This window comes from Macaca thibetana, chromosome X (genome assembly GCF_024542745.1).
Source record: "Macaca thibetana thibetana isolate TM-01 chromosome X, ASM2454274v1, whole genome shotgun sequence".
In the NCBI taxonomy this organism is placed as follows: Eukaryota; Metazoa; Chordata; class Mammalia; order Primates; family Cercopithecidae; genus Macaca; species Macaca thibetana.
The window spans coordinates 80591698-80608699 of NC_065598.1; the positions used below are offsets into that span (position 1 = coordinate 80591698).

At 34.1% G+C, this 17002-nt stretch overlaps 1 protein-coding gene across 3 annotated transcripts in view; it reads right to left on the reverse strand.

The window, feature by feature from the left end:
- Positions 1-17002, reverse strand: part of HDX (highly divergent homeobox) — a 193890-nt gene that overhangs the window by 146936 nt on the left and 29952 nt on the right. For all 3 annotated transcript variants that reach the window (XM_050776348.1, XM_050776345.1, XM_050776347.1), the window contains 2 exons: positions 12551-12697; positions 5744-6847 (listed from right to left, as the gene is read on the reverse strand). In XM_050776348.1, the coding sequence (XP_050632305.1) occupies positions 5744-6847; positions 12551-12697 (1251 nt within the window). The remainder of the gene's footprint in view (positions 1-5743; positions 6848-12550; positions 12698-17002) is intronic.

Below are 17002 nucleotides of genomic sequence, written 5' to 3' on the forward strand. Positions count from 1 at the left end.
TGAAAGAAATCTGAACAGATGTAATGAGTGAAAAATCATAACACATTCATGGATCAGAAGCATAATATGAAGTACTAATGCATGCCATGACGTGAATGAACCTTAAAAACATCATACTAATTGAAAGAAGCCACTCTCAAATGGCCCATATTATATTATATATATTATATGTTATATATATCATATATTATATGACTCCATTTATATTAAAATGCAGAAAAGATAAATCCATAGAGATAGAAACATTAGTGGTTGCTTAGTGACAGGATAGGGGATGCCATGTGCTAATGCATATGGGGTTCATTTTTGAGGTGATTAAATGTTCAAAAATTAGATTGTGGCGCTGCTTGAACAACTCTGTGAATATATTAGAAACCACTCAATTCACACTTTTAATGTGTGAATTTTATATTATGTAACATATGTCTTAATCAAATTATTTAAAAGTGATCCCTGCTAACTCTACCCACTCAACACAGATTACAATTATTTTTTTAAAAACTTGAATATTTTCCTGAGAGTCATTTTGACCAAGCCACTCAATCTTACTGGCTCTCATTTTCCTCAGGCAAAATAGCATTTGTGTTTGTTTAAATGCCTTGATATTTAAAGTTTCTATTGTTATTAAACTTTTGTTTCTTTTTAACAAAAGCACTAAAGTCCACAAGTAATAAAGAAGGTTGGAAGACATTACCAAGGCACTTTTACTAATAGAAATGTATTGTGCTTACAAAGATTTTTAAAAGAAGTTCACCAAAGTGCTTTACTTCTATTAATTCCAAAGACCTTCTAAAATCCATGAGAGATGTGAATGCAATTAATTATCAAGGCACAATAATAATTGAAATGATACATGTTGTATTCATGGCGCCTTTCTTCCAAAGCACCCCAATATCTTCACAAAGATGATCGTTAATAAACTTTAATCACAACAGCACTCTTGTGATAAGCAGGCAGTCTGACATAGAGGTAATATGAAAAGTGAATAGCACTTTGGAGGGAGACCAATATGATTGTAATCTGACTCCGTGAGTGAGGTTAGCCTGGAGAGTTTTTGAAATGGAACTTGATTGTTCATAGTATCTTGCTATAGTCACATCCTGCCGGTTTCCTTAATACCACTTCAACCCTTAATATTATATTCCCAAGAGTCTCCTAAAGAGAGCTGATTTTAACTTCTTAGTATCCTTTAGGATTTCTTCAATTTGTACTCAATTTTCTAAATAGCTTAATACTATACTACCCTCCAGAAATAGCATCTCAGCTTGAAGATAAGTGCTGTAACACAGAAAAGAGGCAGCTATCTCTGCTGTATACTTTCAGGGTGAGAAACCCAAGAGAATTGTTTGTTTTCTTATAGTTTCATAGCAAGAATGTTGACAAAATGGAGAACTACAAACCACTGCTCAAGGAAATAAGACAGGACACAAATAAACAAAAAAACATTCCATGCTCATGGGAGGAAGAATCAATATTGTGAAAATGGCCATACTGCCCAAAGTAATTTATAGATTCAATGCTATCCCCATCAAGCCACTATCCACCTTCTTCACAGAATTAGAAAAAAAACTACTTTAAATTTCATAAGGAACCAAAAAAGAGCCCGCATAGCCAAGACAATCCTAAGCAAAAAGAATAAGGCTGGAGGCATCACACTATCTGACTTCAAACTACACTAAAAGGCTACAGTAACAAAAACAACATGGTACTGGTACCAAAACAGATATATAGACCAATGGAACAGAACAGAGGCCTCAGAAATAACACCTCACATCTGCAACCATCTGATCTTTGACAAACCTGACAAAAACAAGCAAAGGGGAATGCATTCCCTATTTAATAAATGGTGCTGGGAAAACTGGCTAGCCATATGTAGAAAACTGAAATTGAACTCCTTCCTTACACCTTATACAAAAATTAACTCAAGATGGATTAAAGACTTAAATGTAAGACCTAAAACCATAAAAATTCTAGAACAAAAACTAGGCAATACCATTCAGGACATAGGCATGGGCAAAGACTTCATGACTGAAACACTAAAAGCAATGGGAACAAAAGCCAAAATTGACAAATGTGATCTAATTAAACTAAAGAGCTTCTGCACAGCAAAAGAAACTATCATCAGATCGAACAGGCAACCTACAGTATGGGAGAAAATTTTTGCAATCTATTCATCTGACAAAGGTCTAATATCTAGAATCTATAAAGAACTTAAACATATTTACAAGAAAAAAAAATCTCATCAAAAAGTGGGCAAAGGATATGAACAGGCACTTCTCAAAAGAAGACATTTATGCAGCCAACAAAGATATGAAAAAAGGCTCATCATCACTGGTCATTGGAGAAATGCAAATCAAAACCACAATGAGATACCATCTCATGCCATTTGGAATGGTGATCATTAAAAAGTCAGGAAACAACAGATGCTAGAGAGGATGTGGAGAAATAGGAACGCTTTTATACTGTCGGTGGGAATGTAAATTAGTTCAACCATTGTGGAAGTCAGTGTGGCGATTCCTCAAGGATCTAGAACCAGAAATACCATTTGACCCAGCAATTCCATTACTGGGTATATACCCAAAGGATTATAAATCTTTCTACTATAAAGACACATGCACATGTATATTTATTGCAGCATTATTCACAATAGCTAAGACTTCAAACCAATCCAAATTCCCATCAATGATAGAATGGATAAAGAAAATGTGGCACATATACACCATGGAATACTATGCAGCCATAAAAAAGGATTAGTTCATGTCCTTTGCAGGAGCATGGGTGAAGCTGGAAACCATCATTCTCAGCAAACTAACACAAGAACAAAAAAACCAAACACTGCATGTTCTCACTCTTATGTGGGAGGTGTACAATGAGAACACATGGACGCAGGAAGGGGAACATCTCACACTGGGGCCCATTGAGGGGTGGGGGGCTAGAGGAGGGATAGCATTAGGAGAAATACCTAATGTACATGATGGGTTGATGGGTGAAGCAAAGCACCATGGCAAGTGTATACCTATGTAACAAACCTGCACATTCTGCACATGTACCCCAGAACTTAACGTATAATAATAATAATAGAAAGTTGACAAAAAGACCACGGATTCTATTCTAAGTTCTGATCCACGAGTGTTGGTGATAGAGCTTCAGCAACACCTTGGAGGCTAAAACTCCATGGATTCTACTTCTCCATGCTGCCTTGATTTTCCAAATATTAACTAACTGAACAAAGAGTTGGGGTTAAATGATTCCCCAGGGCTTCTCCACTATATTCTCTCAAGTCAGGTTGGCTTACACACGTCTGATATAGTATAACAATGGGCTTTTAATGGTTGTAATGAAAGTGATAGCTTACTGCCAGTCTTCTTTCAGCCAGTGTTACATGTTATTTATTTCTCAAATAACTTCTGATAATTGTGGTCTGTGCAAAATTTTACTTGAAATGGAACGTAAATGAGACATAGACTAGCAGAGTTTCATTAACTTTCCAACTATTAGTTCATATGTATAAGAAGTTTATGTGCCAGGAAAGGTACAAAGAGCCTGGCCTAGATTTTTTTTTTTTTTCGTTTCCTGTCACCAGATTCCTGTGAAGTAGGAATTAGTAACCACATTATACAAATAAAGAAACTGTTACACAAGAGGATAAGCCACTGCCTATACTATACCTTCTTATCTGTTCACAAGCAGAAAATGGCAGAGCTTGAATTTGAATCCAGGTCTGTCCATGCTCTAAGCTTATACTCTAAATTGTTATGTCAGGTTGCCTTTCTTTTAAGAAGATTACCATTCATACAACAGTTGCTAAATTTTGTTGCAATAAATAAAATAAAAGCAGGTTATTTTATTTTAAAAAATTGTTTCTTCAAAAACTCTGTCAGAAAAAAGTAGAGACTATGTAAAGGTAAAATCACAGGTTAAATTATCCTTTAGGGAGTGGTGGATTTTTAAAAAAATTAAAATTAAACCTTGCATTCTCAGACCTCCCAGTAAGTCAAATACACTTGAAATAGTTATGCTGTATGGTAAAGTAGAAAATACAATAAATAATACATTTCTGAGTTGGAATTCTGGTTTTGTCATTTACTAGCTATGTAATCCTAGGCAAGCAATTGAAATATGGATAAAATGCCTATCTGTCCAGATCATCATGAAGATTAAATGAATTTAGTTATATAAAGTGACCAAAGGTCCCAGCACATGGTCAGCCCTCAACAAATGGTAAGTGTTATTGTTATTACTATTATTAAGAACAACACTGAAGCAGTAAAGAAGTGCAAAAGAGTAGGTGGATGAAGGAGGGATGTGTAGAGGATATTAATGGTATGATTCAATGTTACTCTAAGCATGCTTCTTTAAAGAACAAGCACATAAAAATGAGTCAGTTATCAATAAAGAATGACTATTGATGATGATGGAGTTCTTGTGTTATGACCAGATGATAGAGAGATACTTCCTATACTGTGTTATTGCTTTTCATTTTCAAGCAGAGAGCTGTAAGATAGAGGGAGCTAAAAGAAGATGGTTCCTTAAACTGGTTCAGAACAGCCTGGAAGCATCTTAAATCCAGACAAATCTTAAGTATTGTGGTTGAAAAGATAGGAAGTGCTAGGCTGGGCCCAGTGGCTCACACCTGTAATCCCAGCACTTTGGGAGGCCGAGGGGGGCGGATCACCTGAGGTCAGGAGTTCAAGACCAGTCTGGTCAACATGGTGAAATCCCATCTCTAATAAAAATACAAAAATTATCTGGGCGTGGTGGCACACGCCTGTAGTCCCTGCTACTTGGGAGGTTAAGGCAGGAGAATTGCTTGAACCGGGGAGCAGAGGTTGCAGTGAGCCAAGATCACGTCACTGCACTCCAGCCTGGGTAACAGAGCGAGACTCCGTCTAAAAAAAAAAAAAAAAAAAAAAAAAGGAAAAGAAAAGAAAAGAGAAGTTCTAGCCAGTAGTAAGGAAAAATGGCAACCATTCAAGCTCTGCTATTCAAATTCTCTAAAGCAGATTTTTCAGAGGGAATTATCTATAGGTTAAGAGATGTTCTGAGGTAGGCTTATACCTCACTGTTAATGTGATTATTTGAAGCATACCTGAACAATTGAATATATGAAACAGTAAATAAATAACAACTATTTTGCACATAGGTCTAAAATTGCAATAATTCTTACTCTGAATATGTCTTTTCCCTATAAACTTTTTAAATGACTACTTGACTACTGTCTCACTTAATGTTTTAATAAAGCATTTACATTTATAAAAAGCAGTTGGCTGAGTTACCATAGCCTCTGACTTCTCAGCCATCAGCACCTAAAGAAATGATTGACTTGCCTGGGTATGTACCAGGGAAGCCACCACTCATCTAGTGACAGCTCCCCAAAATGCAACTGAAAACCATTATAGGAATAATCTATTTTCAAGAGCATGAGCCTGACCAATTTAACCCTATTTTAGTAGTGGGAAGTTTCATACTACCCATTAACCTCCCATTTCCTGAACAAAATCATTTTAAATGTCAGGAAAAAACTGTCATATTATAAAAATGACTATATTCCTGAAAAAAGACCTCATCATTTAAAAACATGAGAAACAAAGCACAAGATTCTTCAAGGAGTTAACCCCAAACCACCACTTTGAAGCAAAAATCTCACATTACTTCAATACACGAGTTAAGCCATCCAGGTCCCAAATCTAACTGGATACAAACACAGTTTTTAAAACCTTTATAAAATAAATTTACACATTACCTGGTAATTGTTTTGGTTTTGTGATAATCTCAATTGGTTTGATGATGCAAAATGAGGAGAAAAATTACTCCTTAACGGATTTGTATTACTGTATATTGTACTAGATGCTGTATGTAATGAGGTCCGTGGTGTCAAGTGGTAGTTTCTGTTTTGATACAGTACACTGTCTGACATATCTCTAATATTCACCATTTGTGAATTTGGCATATTTCTTCCTGGTCCAGGCAAGGTTGTACTTTGGTTCTCAGCTCGAAGGGAACTGCCACTTTCATAAAATCTCGAATAGCTTGGTATCTGTGCTCTCATCGATGCCAGCTCTTCCTCTCTGGCATATTCATCCTCAGCATCTCCAGTCTCCATTGCAATGGACAAACAATTTCCTTCTGCTGAGCTAGGCTTCTGTGGGGCATTTCCTCCCAGAATTCTCTGGGGGTAATCGCTAACTGCCAGTGAAAACACTTCACGGATTTCCAAGTTTTGTGTTCTACAGTAAGGGTCTCTAATAGTTGGCTTTTGCCCACATAAGTTATGTAATGCTGGACCTGTATGTTCAGGCTTATATGACCTTTGAATCCCAACTGGTTCAATTTTATAAGGTCGGTGGCACACAGAAGATTTTTGAGGTACTGTCATTTCAGAAGCTTGTACTGAAGAGTTTCCATAGTTTTTCTTTGTGTGATTGAATACTGAGTTTCCAGCATTTAGCACACTTGTCTGTCTTGACAAAATAATTGTTTTTTCACCTAGGAGCAGGGAAGCATTTTTACAGTGTGCTACTTGTCTTTGAACAGGAATGTGCAACTGAAACTCAGTATCATTTTTAGTGGCTGTTTTCTGCATAGGGATTTTATGTGCTTCTGTAATTTGTGTGTCTGTATGTTTGTTTGTTCCTTGCCTACTTGATGAATTGGCTGGACTGTATATACCAGTCACAATGACATCATTATTGGCAGATGTCCAAGAAGACTGCTGGCTTGAGGGTCGAGTAATATTAACCACATTTCTGACTGTAATGTCTGGAGCTGACAAAGAGGTTCCTGTTGTTGCTGTTCCAGATTCAGAGTTCTTACTACTCATCTTTCTTCTCTTATTGCCAACCCACGTCTGGAAGGATAAAACATGGTATTATAAAAAAAAAATTTAAAACAAACCAAGAAAAAACAAATTTTACATGATACATTATATTTTCATTTGTTTTGGAACCAAAGTGTGCATAAAAGTAAAAGAAAAAGATAAAATAACAGAAAAGCTAACTAAAGTATTAAGACAAAGATGATCAGGGACTCATACTTAATAAATACCTTCAAACTTTGAGAACAGAGTGTATTATTGTTTCTCTCCTCATAACACATCCAACTAATATGTATCAAGAAACTTAAAAATGTTTATACACTTTGACATAGTAAATATATTTATGGTAATTTATCCTAAAAATAACCTACAAATGTAGATAAAGTTTATATGCAATGATGTTCATCATATATTTATTTATAATACTGAAAAATTAAGAACATACTAAAGATAGGCTATTTAATGGCATTAAGAAATGCTCATAGTGTTGTTAAACAAATACACAATTGCAATCTTTAGGCTCATCAACTTCCATTTTATAAATATATTGTAACTTGCTTAATTTCATACTATCAGGTATTTATAGTAGTTTTTGAAATATTCTTTATTATAAATCATATTGCCATATACCTCGTCGTAGATGCATCTTTGTACTGCTGCTCCATTAGAATGTAATACTAAAAGAAAAATTGCTAGGCTCTAATATTTTCAAAGTGCCCTCCAATGTAAGAGTTCTGGTTTCCTCACACCCTCACCAAGAGTTTGCATTATCTTTTTATAGTCTTTACTAGTCCAGGAGTAAATAAAAAGTGTATAATTGCTGCTTTGATATGAATTTCTATGGTTACAATATTACTTTCATAGAATTCCCTATCCATTACCTTTACCTATTTTTATATTGAGGTGTTTACCTTTTTAAATTGATTTGTAAGAGTAATTTTCTACTAAAGACAGTAATAATTCTTTGTTACAAGTTGTAAATTTTGTTTTCAGTTTGTCATTAATTTATGGTAGTTATTGTCTTCTTTACATTTTTCTCTACTTACCAAATTTTGTACAATAAATAGATATTTTCTAAACAGAATAAGATTATTAATAAAAATACTAGTGGTTGACGTTTAGGATTTAATTACAAAATATGTATTTTAATGTAAGTAATTTATTATAATGATCTTAGTATTATTTTTCTGAGTCACGGATCTAAAATTATACAATAAGAAATATATTCTATAATGTGATTACTAAACTTTATAATGATTCCAAAATGCATACCATATTATAAACACCAAAGCACATTAATCTATTAAGAATTAAACAGGCCAGGCCCAGTGGCCCATGCCTGTAACCCCAGCACTTTGGGAAGCCAGGCAGGAGGATCTCTTGAGGCCAACATTTTGAGACCAGCCTGGGCAATATAGTGGGACTCGGTCTCCACCAAAAATTTTCCTAAAAAAGAATTAAAAGAACTGAATAAATGAAAACATGAAATGAACCAGCCTTGAACAAACATGGTTCAGAGTATATTTGTTTAACTTTTATATGGATGTGTTTTTGAAGACCACATAAACTGTCAAATTTTCAATGTTTACTGTACATCTTATACAATTTAAAATTATATACGACATTAGTGTTGCTGTAATACTGTAAACAAAAGCTAATATATATTGAATCCCCATTATGTGATCTCTCTATAGATAGACAGATGATTGATAGATAGATAGATAGATAGATAGATAGATAGATAGATAGATAGATTTTCATTTGCCTTGGAACCAAGTTGTACATACAGGTAAAAGAAAAAAATAAAATAAAAAATCTAAAGTATAAAGAATATATAATAATCTATAAAGGATCTATAATAAAGGATCTATAATAGATCTGTCTATATAGAGTGTTATATATATACATATGTATAAAAAACCTCCTTTGGTAGGTGTTATTTTTCTAATTGTGTAAATGAAGAAACTGAGGTTCAGAAATAATAAATAGCTTGTGGAAGGATATTCTACGCGCAAGTGAGAGAGCAAAGATTCCGTCAATTCTACCTTGCCTGAAAGCACATTAAACCTTCCACTACCCTACATGTAGTGGTTAGAAACTCCTGAAAATAGTCATCTCTATTGGCCATTTTATTTTTATAATTATTGTTTCTCCCATAAAGAAAATGTTCCACAAACCGTAGTGTTCCACTTTACTTCACATGAGGCAGTGGAAATTTTAAACTCACTCTGACTTTCATGAAACAGCAGGAGTGAGAATGATAAGCGGAAAGATGTACGAATATAAATGTCACAGGAGACGGGAGAAAAACTAAAAGGTTTTAAATTATATACTACAGAAATATTTAAAACTAAAATGTTAAAAGTTGAATTTTACAAATATTCAAAATAAGTTGCCACATTATGGCTTTTTAAGTAAAAATAATCTGTGAGAAGCATAACGTATTTGTACATAATCTTTACAAAAATATAAAAGCATTACATTAAAAAATTTAATGGGAAAGCACAGTAAAATTATAAAATTTGAATTCAAGAACTATGACATCTGGAGGACAGCTCTGGGCCACTTAAAAAAAGAAAAACACACGCACACAACATAACCTACTGTGTTCTCTTCACTCAATGTCTACTTTAACTCAGGAAGTTTAAGAGTGATTTTAGTGCATTGCAAATTTATGGCTTACTTATAAAGTTGTATAGTTTATACATGCATATGCATATTATATATAGTTTCTTATGTAGCTTAATAGATATTTATATAATGTACTCATCAAAAAGTAAAATGCAGTAGAATAATATCCATATACATAAGAAATAGCTATATAGCAACCTAGCAACCTCCCTTGTCCAGAACACAACCAACATAGATGTCACGAGATCCATGTACTTCACTACAACACCTAACCTTAAAACCAACTGTCAACAACAAATTAGAAATTGCAAAATAGAAGGGATATTAGTGATAGAGGTTGCTGTTGACAGGCACCGCGAGAGTACCAAAACTAAAATTGTTCACTAAACATTGCTCACTAAAGGGAAAAGAGAAGGAACACAAAACAGAAGCAATGGGAGAAATCACTAAATAGCAGTCTGGCGTCCTTTAAGGAAAAAGATAACTCCATATACCTTACCAAGTTGTGAGTATTATTATTTTATGGCACAGTATAATAATTGATTTCCATAGTGAAAACCCTGAGTCAAAAAGTAAGGGTTCAATTATTTTCCACATTCTCAATTGAAAAAAGTAGGAAAGTATATAAATAGGAAGGTATATAAGAAATATTTCCATTTAAAATGAAAATAAAGAAAATACATTGCCTGAGGTTTCCCAAAAGCTGAATTAAATTTTACTAAAATTTGTTCAGTTGTTATCAATTATTATCAAAATATACCAAAGCTTATAAGATGTAAATGAGTCTCATTTATGTTACATCTTAAAAGATGTGTCAAACAAAATTGATATGATGAGAAGTTGGGCTTAGGAACTAATAAAGTGATATTACACAGGAAAAAAAGAAAGAAAAGTCATTCGGTCATTAATCTTTAGTGTCCATAAATTTATGTTTCAGTTCTCTCTTTGAAATTCACTGTCTCTAAACTTCTTTCCCTTTTTTTTATATCTCTTTCTTTGTTTTCTTGTTTTTTTACCCCAGTATATTTATTTTTGCTTGATGTTTTAACTTTTTAAGTTTTCTTTACATTGAGATCAAGTTCTCAATACAGTGGGACTTAAAGATTTTTTAAAAGAAAAATGCAATGAATACTTTATTAATAATAATAAAGATCTCTTTCAAGGAGAACATGTAACCCTAGCAAAGTATCCGGGGAAGCGGGTGGGATATAGAGTGATGAGTCTACAAAAAAATTCCTTTTGCCCTTTAACTGGAAAAGCCATCAAAATTGTGTTGGGATTTAGATTAGGAAGACTGAATTTCTGTAAAATTTACATTGGAATGGAGGGAATGAATCCATTTTTTACACTTCTTTGTAACATGTTAACATTTTACTGATAATCTATATTCTAAGAAATTATATATTTCATTCCCATTGTTTGTTTTAGATTTTCACACCATTTTGAGCATAAATATAAATCTCTGTATTTCAACACTCTCAATATTCAATCACAATAAAGTAAGTTATGAGGGGAAGATTGCAATAACACATTGGAAATATGAAAGATTTCACAATATGGAAGATTTTCACAATGCAGCTGCCTGGCAAGGGTTTTCACTTTAAGGTAATGACAAGATAAAAGAAAAAAAAAAAGCAGAGAAAATTACTGCAGGAAAAAGAAAGTAGCACTTGTTAACTGCAATCTCATCAACTTAAAATCTAATACATTTTTATATTATATTTTCTAATACAGTTAGACATTTTGCTCTGTGGCTTAGTGAAGATATTTCAAATAAGCCATGTAGAGCTGTTAATAGGAGATATTTCTGGTTCTTAAACAAATCTGAGTATGATGACTGGTCTCAGAAAATAAGAAACAGATATCCTGGGCCGGGCGCGGTGGCTCATGCCTGTGATCCCAGCACTTTGGGAAGCCGAGGCGGGCAGTTCATCTGAGGTCAGGAGTTCGAGACCAACCTGTCCAACATGGCGAAACCCAGTCTTTACTAAAACTACAAAGAATTAGCCAGGCGTGGTGGTGGGCACCTGTAATTCCAGCTACTTGGGAGGCTGAGGCAGGAGAATCGCTTGAACCCGGGAGGTGGAGGCTGCAGAGAGCTGAGATCGCGCCACTGCGCTCCAGCCTGGGCAACAAGAGCAAAACTCCATTTCAAAAAAAAAAAAAAGAAAAAAAAGAAACAGATATCCTGGATATTTTTGTCTAGAATTGGTGGCATAATTCCCGATTTGAAGGCGAATAAATATTGTAGTCTTTAAGAAACACATATTCTGAATAATTATTAAGCTATACTTATCTTTAGGGTCTTTGAAGGTACATCAAAAGCAAAATAAACTTAAGAACAGACATCCTTTCTCTTTCCTAAATTAGCCTAATGAATGTGAAGTAGGAGAAAGTTGCTAATCTTTCAATCACTAAGATTTCACACCAAGAGGATTTGTAACATTTTCAAACAGACATAAAAGTTCCTATGCATTCAATAAAATCCGTGACCAGTTCTGTTAGATTTATTTCTTGTCTTTTCTCAATCACCTTCTCATTACCTTTCAAGAATGTAGCAGCTCTGATTTTTACACTGAATAACTATGACTGTGATAAAGCAAAATTTATTCCCTTAGGATTCCTTGTCCCTTACTTGCCTACCCATCAAAATGCACACATTTTGCTTAGAAAGAGAACGTATTTATAAAGCAGACCAAATGCCTGATGAAAAATTCAGATACAATGAAAAATACGTCACCTATAGTATTCACTTGATAAATGCCTGTTTTACTGATATCATTTTTGGGGATTACATCTACATTAATTTGGGGTTTAAAGAGCATAAGATCAACAATGAATCTTAAATGTATGTATTAGATTAAAAAGCTAAGATTTTAAAAAGATGTTTACACTGCAAGGGTTTTTGTGTTTTCAAGGTATTTATAGAAACAAATATAAACTGAAAGATTAGTCCTATTTATTTTTAAAACAGTATTGTTATACCAGGGAAGTGAAGTTGTTTATAAAATTAGTGACTTCATACCCTGAGTATGTTTCTCGTATTAAGCAAATATCACTTGTAATAAGAAGCTTTAAATTTGAGTGTAAGACCTCAATACTTACCCTGACTACACTGAAGTCCAGCTTAGTCTCCTGTGCACACTGTAATATGAGCTGAAAGCAATTTTTACTTTGATTTGTCATTCCATTTTCATAATAACGCTGTAAAATCCTTTGTTGTTCTACAGTAAATACAGAACGTAGATTCATCTAAAAATAAAAGAAGATACTCTGAAAATTGGAATAAAAATTTGGTATGTGTAGAATTTGTACTCCTATTTTTTTAATACAATTTCAGTGCTTCCAAGCTGTAAGACTTCTGCAAGTGAATTAATCCCCAGTAGTGGGCAATAATTTGTGTGCTAAAGGGAGACAGCTTCTCAATGAAAAATATGCATAGTGCAAACACTTATTGAATTTATTCAGATAATGTACCAACTTTAAAGAAAAAAAACACAAAACAAAAAAGATGAAAGTCTTTATCTGGTTAGTGTTAATATATGGGGGAAAAAAAGGTAATTTCACTGAAATAAATATTTATGGCTAGTAAAGTCAGAGATGGTGGTAGCCATACGTGATCAATTATCAACAGGGACACTCACTGTTCTTTGTCAAGCAAGGCATCTGGCATATGTCTTATAGCCAGAAGCTCTGCTCTGGAACAAAAGGGTGCTTTTGTTTTTCCTCTTGGATAAAGGGATTCTTCTTATATATTAAAACAAAACCTCTCTTTAGAGCTTAAATATAAAAAAGAAGGTTTAGTGACTGTGAACATTTCTGTGCTTTAGGGAATACTAACCAAAATAATTATTTTAATAAACATAGAATATACATAAAAATTTTAAATTATGTACATTTTAGTAAAAACAACCATGTTAAAACTATGTACCTTTTAATTAAATTGACATCATCACAATTTGACAAGATAAGTTAGAAAAATGTTTTATCTTTCCTGCCAATAGATAAAATGTTTAATACTAAGGGTATACAACTCTGTGAATTTAAAGAATAATAAGTCAGGTCAAACTCTTCTTTAAAAATGATAAATTCTAGTAGTGCATTTAATAAAGAATCCTTGTGATTAGATTAAGTCAATTTTGGGTTCTTGTTAAAAGCTGTCACACTAAACTTGTTAATCCCAAAAATTGACAGAAAAAAATACCACATCTTTTCCAAGAAAAGTGTCTCCTCAAAATTAAGAAAACAGCAACACATTAGTTGGGCATGGTGGTGTGAGCCTGTGGTCCCAGCTACTTGGGAGGCTGAGGTAGGAGGATTGCTTGAACCCCGGATGTGGAGGTTGCAGTGAGCTGAAATCACACCACTGTACTCCAGCCTGGGTGACAGAAACTGTCTCAAAACAGAAAAAAAGAGGAAAGAAAAGAAAAGAAAGGAAGAAAGGAAGGAAAGAAGGAAGGAAAGGAAGGAAGAAGGAAGGAAGGAAGGAAGGAAGGAAGGAAGGAAGGAAGGAAGGAAGGAAGGAAGGAAGGAAGGTAGGAAGGATAGAAGGAAGGAAGGAAGGAAGGAAGGGGAGAAGAAGAAAAGAAAAGAAGAAAAGAAAAAAGAAAGAAAAGAAAAGAAAAGAAAAAAGAAAAAAAGAGCAACAACAAAGCTCTTCAAGCCAAACCAGACAGGAATTTTTCTAGCATACTGTGTATGGAAATAATCAAGTACATTGACATGGAAATAACATCTTTCTCTGAATGCTTTGAACAATAAAGCTCTCTAATAAGGAAAGTAAGCAGTCACCCAGTCATCCAGTGCAGTCGGTACACCTGACTTTCTTTCTTGCCCACACAAGCATCTATCTCATCTATCTCCTATCTAATGTTAAGAGATCTGATGAGAGAAAATCAGATGTAGGCAAGCACCAGGAAAGATGAGAGTAAAGTTTCTCTCTGAAACATCAGAAGCAAAGACTTCTACGGACTTTCTGAAGGGGATCTCATTCAGTGCACTAATGTGTAAGTCTAAACTGAACGAAATTTTCAAGGATGCGTGGACAAGTGAGCAGGAACAATATCCATTAAAGCATTTTTTTTTTTTTCACTATCATGGCTGCCAGATTTCAGAGCAGTTTGGGGTTTCTTTTCCTAAATGATTCAGCCGCAGTCAAGAGAAGAGTCAGAAGATAGAGGTCAAATACCGGAAATATTTCTGGTATTTAGAAGCTGGTATGGATTTAGAAGCAAGGTACTTTGAAATGGGTTCTGAGGACAATGGTGAACTTCAAATCATTAATGTACAATCAGAGCTCTGATCCTCCTCTGCAAGGCTGTACCTACTGCAAAAAGCCTAAAGTACAAGATGTAAGTGATCACCAAGTATGATAAAATCTGCCCCATGTTTTCCCATTAGCTGGCTGCAACTCTTACATTTATCTAAGTGTGATATCAACCTACAAAACACACCAGGTCCTTCCCCATTGATACCAATAGCCAAATAAAGATGACTGAATACTAAACAGATTTCCGGATACTGCAACTCTGACAATAGACAATGCAGATGCAGGGACCTTTTAGTTTTCCCTTTAAATTCAGAAACAATAGCAGCAAGGCCACTTGGCTCAAAAGATCTACTATATTATAGGAAGTTAATTCTTTACAACAACTAGATAACCCCATTTGAGCAAGATAATTTATCATTACCTTCATCCACCCTAGTTATCTTGGCCTCTGAAGTGGCAAGATATTGAATGACTGCACAGCCAAATTTCTTAATCATTTGCAACAAAATAATAAAAATAAACAGAGTTTTAAAAACAATATCTTTTAAAGTTGGGTTTTTATTTATGTGGAAGATAAAATGACAAAGCATTGGTTCCCTGGAAATTGAAGTCTGTTGGGTTGTGGTGGGGATGGTGGCTGAATTAAGGGATTGAGTGTTGAAGTAACAATTCATTTAGTTTTACCCCCAATATTCTATATTGTGCTACCCATTCAACACATGCCCACCCATAGGAATAAGACAACCTCGGTTTTATGCTCAGCTTCATTGCTGACAATTTGGTAAATCATTTAATTTCCATGAATATCCATTACTAAGTCTGTAAAATGCTGGATTGTACAAGTCATCTTGTCTATCACTCTGGTTGCTACAAATAAGTTATGATATATGAACTCATTTGTCTTAAATTGTAAAGCATGTTATAGTTGTAATATACCTATATTTTTAGTATAACTAGGCTCTTAAGTTTATATATCATATTTAGATATGGAATTTTTCAGGTTCTACTCAGGTTTAAGATTCAGTATTTTGATGAAGATTCTAAGACATTGAGAAAATATTAAATCATGCTTAGTATGTTCTATTCAAACAAGCTGAACAATGAGTATAATTTTTTAGATTTGTTGCTTTGGAAGTACCTGAAACATACAGCTTCTAAGAATGACTGCTTCCTTAGGTATTTCAGATAGCTAAGGCTATATTTTCATATGGAAACATTTGAGATAAATTCCTATATGATGTAACACTGTTCCTACAGATTCGATGCCATACTTAAAAGCAGCTCAATGCCTTACTAATGCCGCCGCTAATTAAAACATTTGAAAAGTACTAAAAAATTAACTTATAAGTATTCATTACTGGAAAACAAGATATTCTAAATGGGATGACACATTTGGAGGCTGAGGCAGGAGGATTTTTTGAGACCAGGAGTTTGAAACCAGCCTGGGCAGCATGGTGAGACCCCCACCTCTACAATTTTTATTTTTTTAATTTTAATTAATGTGGCATGGTGGTATGTGCCAGTAGACCAGTAGACCTAGCTATTCAGGAGGTTCAGGTGGTAGGGTCTCTTGAACCCAGGAGTTTGAGGTTACAGTGAGTTATGATTGCACCACTGCACTCCAGCCTGGGTGACAGAACAAAATCCTGTCTCTAAATAAATAAGCAAATAAATAAAATGGGACAAGTCCATAAATCATCATCAATTCAAATATAACACATTCTTTCCAATATTAAAAATGTGCATTTTGGATAAGCCATTGATGTTTTTGTTTACAAAGTGTTGAGCCAAGTTAAACATAACACATTGAATATCTTATTTTGGTCAACATGTCTATATTAATATTGTACTTTTTATCTATTGTTATTCACTTCTAAACTTACATACAGTAAAATTCACTCTTTTTCATGTACAGTTTTATGAGTTAAGAGAAATGTATATAGTCATCAAACCATCACCAAAATCAAGACACAGAATAGTTTTTTCACTCCCAAAAGTTTCCCTATGCTGCTTGCTTAGCAAGCCCTCCAGCTACCCCAGCTCCTGGCAACCACTGTTTCTATAATTTTGACTTCTGTAGACTACCATATAAATGGAATCAACATGTAGACTTTTCAGCCAGCTTCTTTTACTTAGCATAGAGCATTTGAGATAAATATGTGTTGCTGTGTGTCATCAGTAGTTTGTCCCTTTTTCTTTTAAAGTCGTACTTCATTGTATTAATGTACCACAGTTAATTCATCCACTGAAGGACACTGAATCTGTTTTGAGTTCTTGGCTGTTATGAA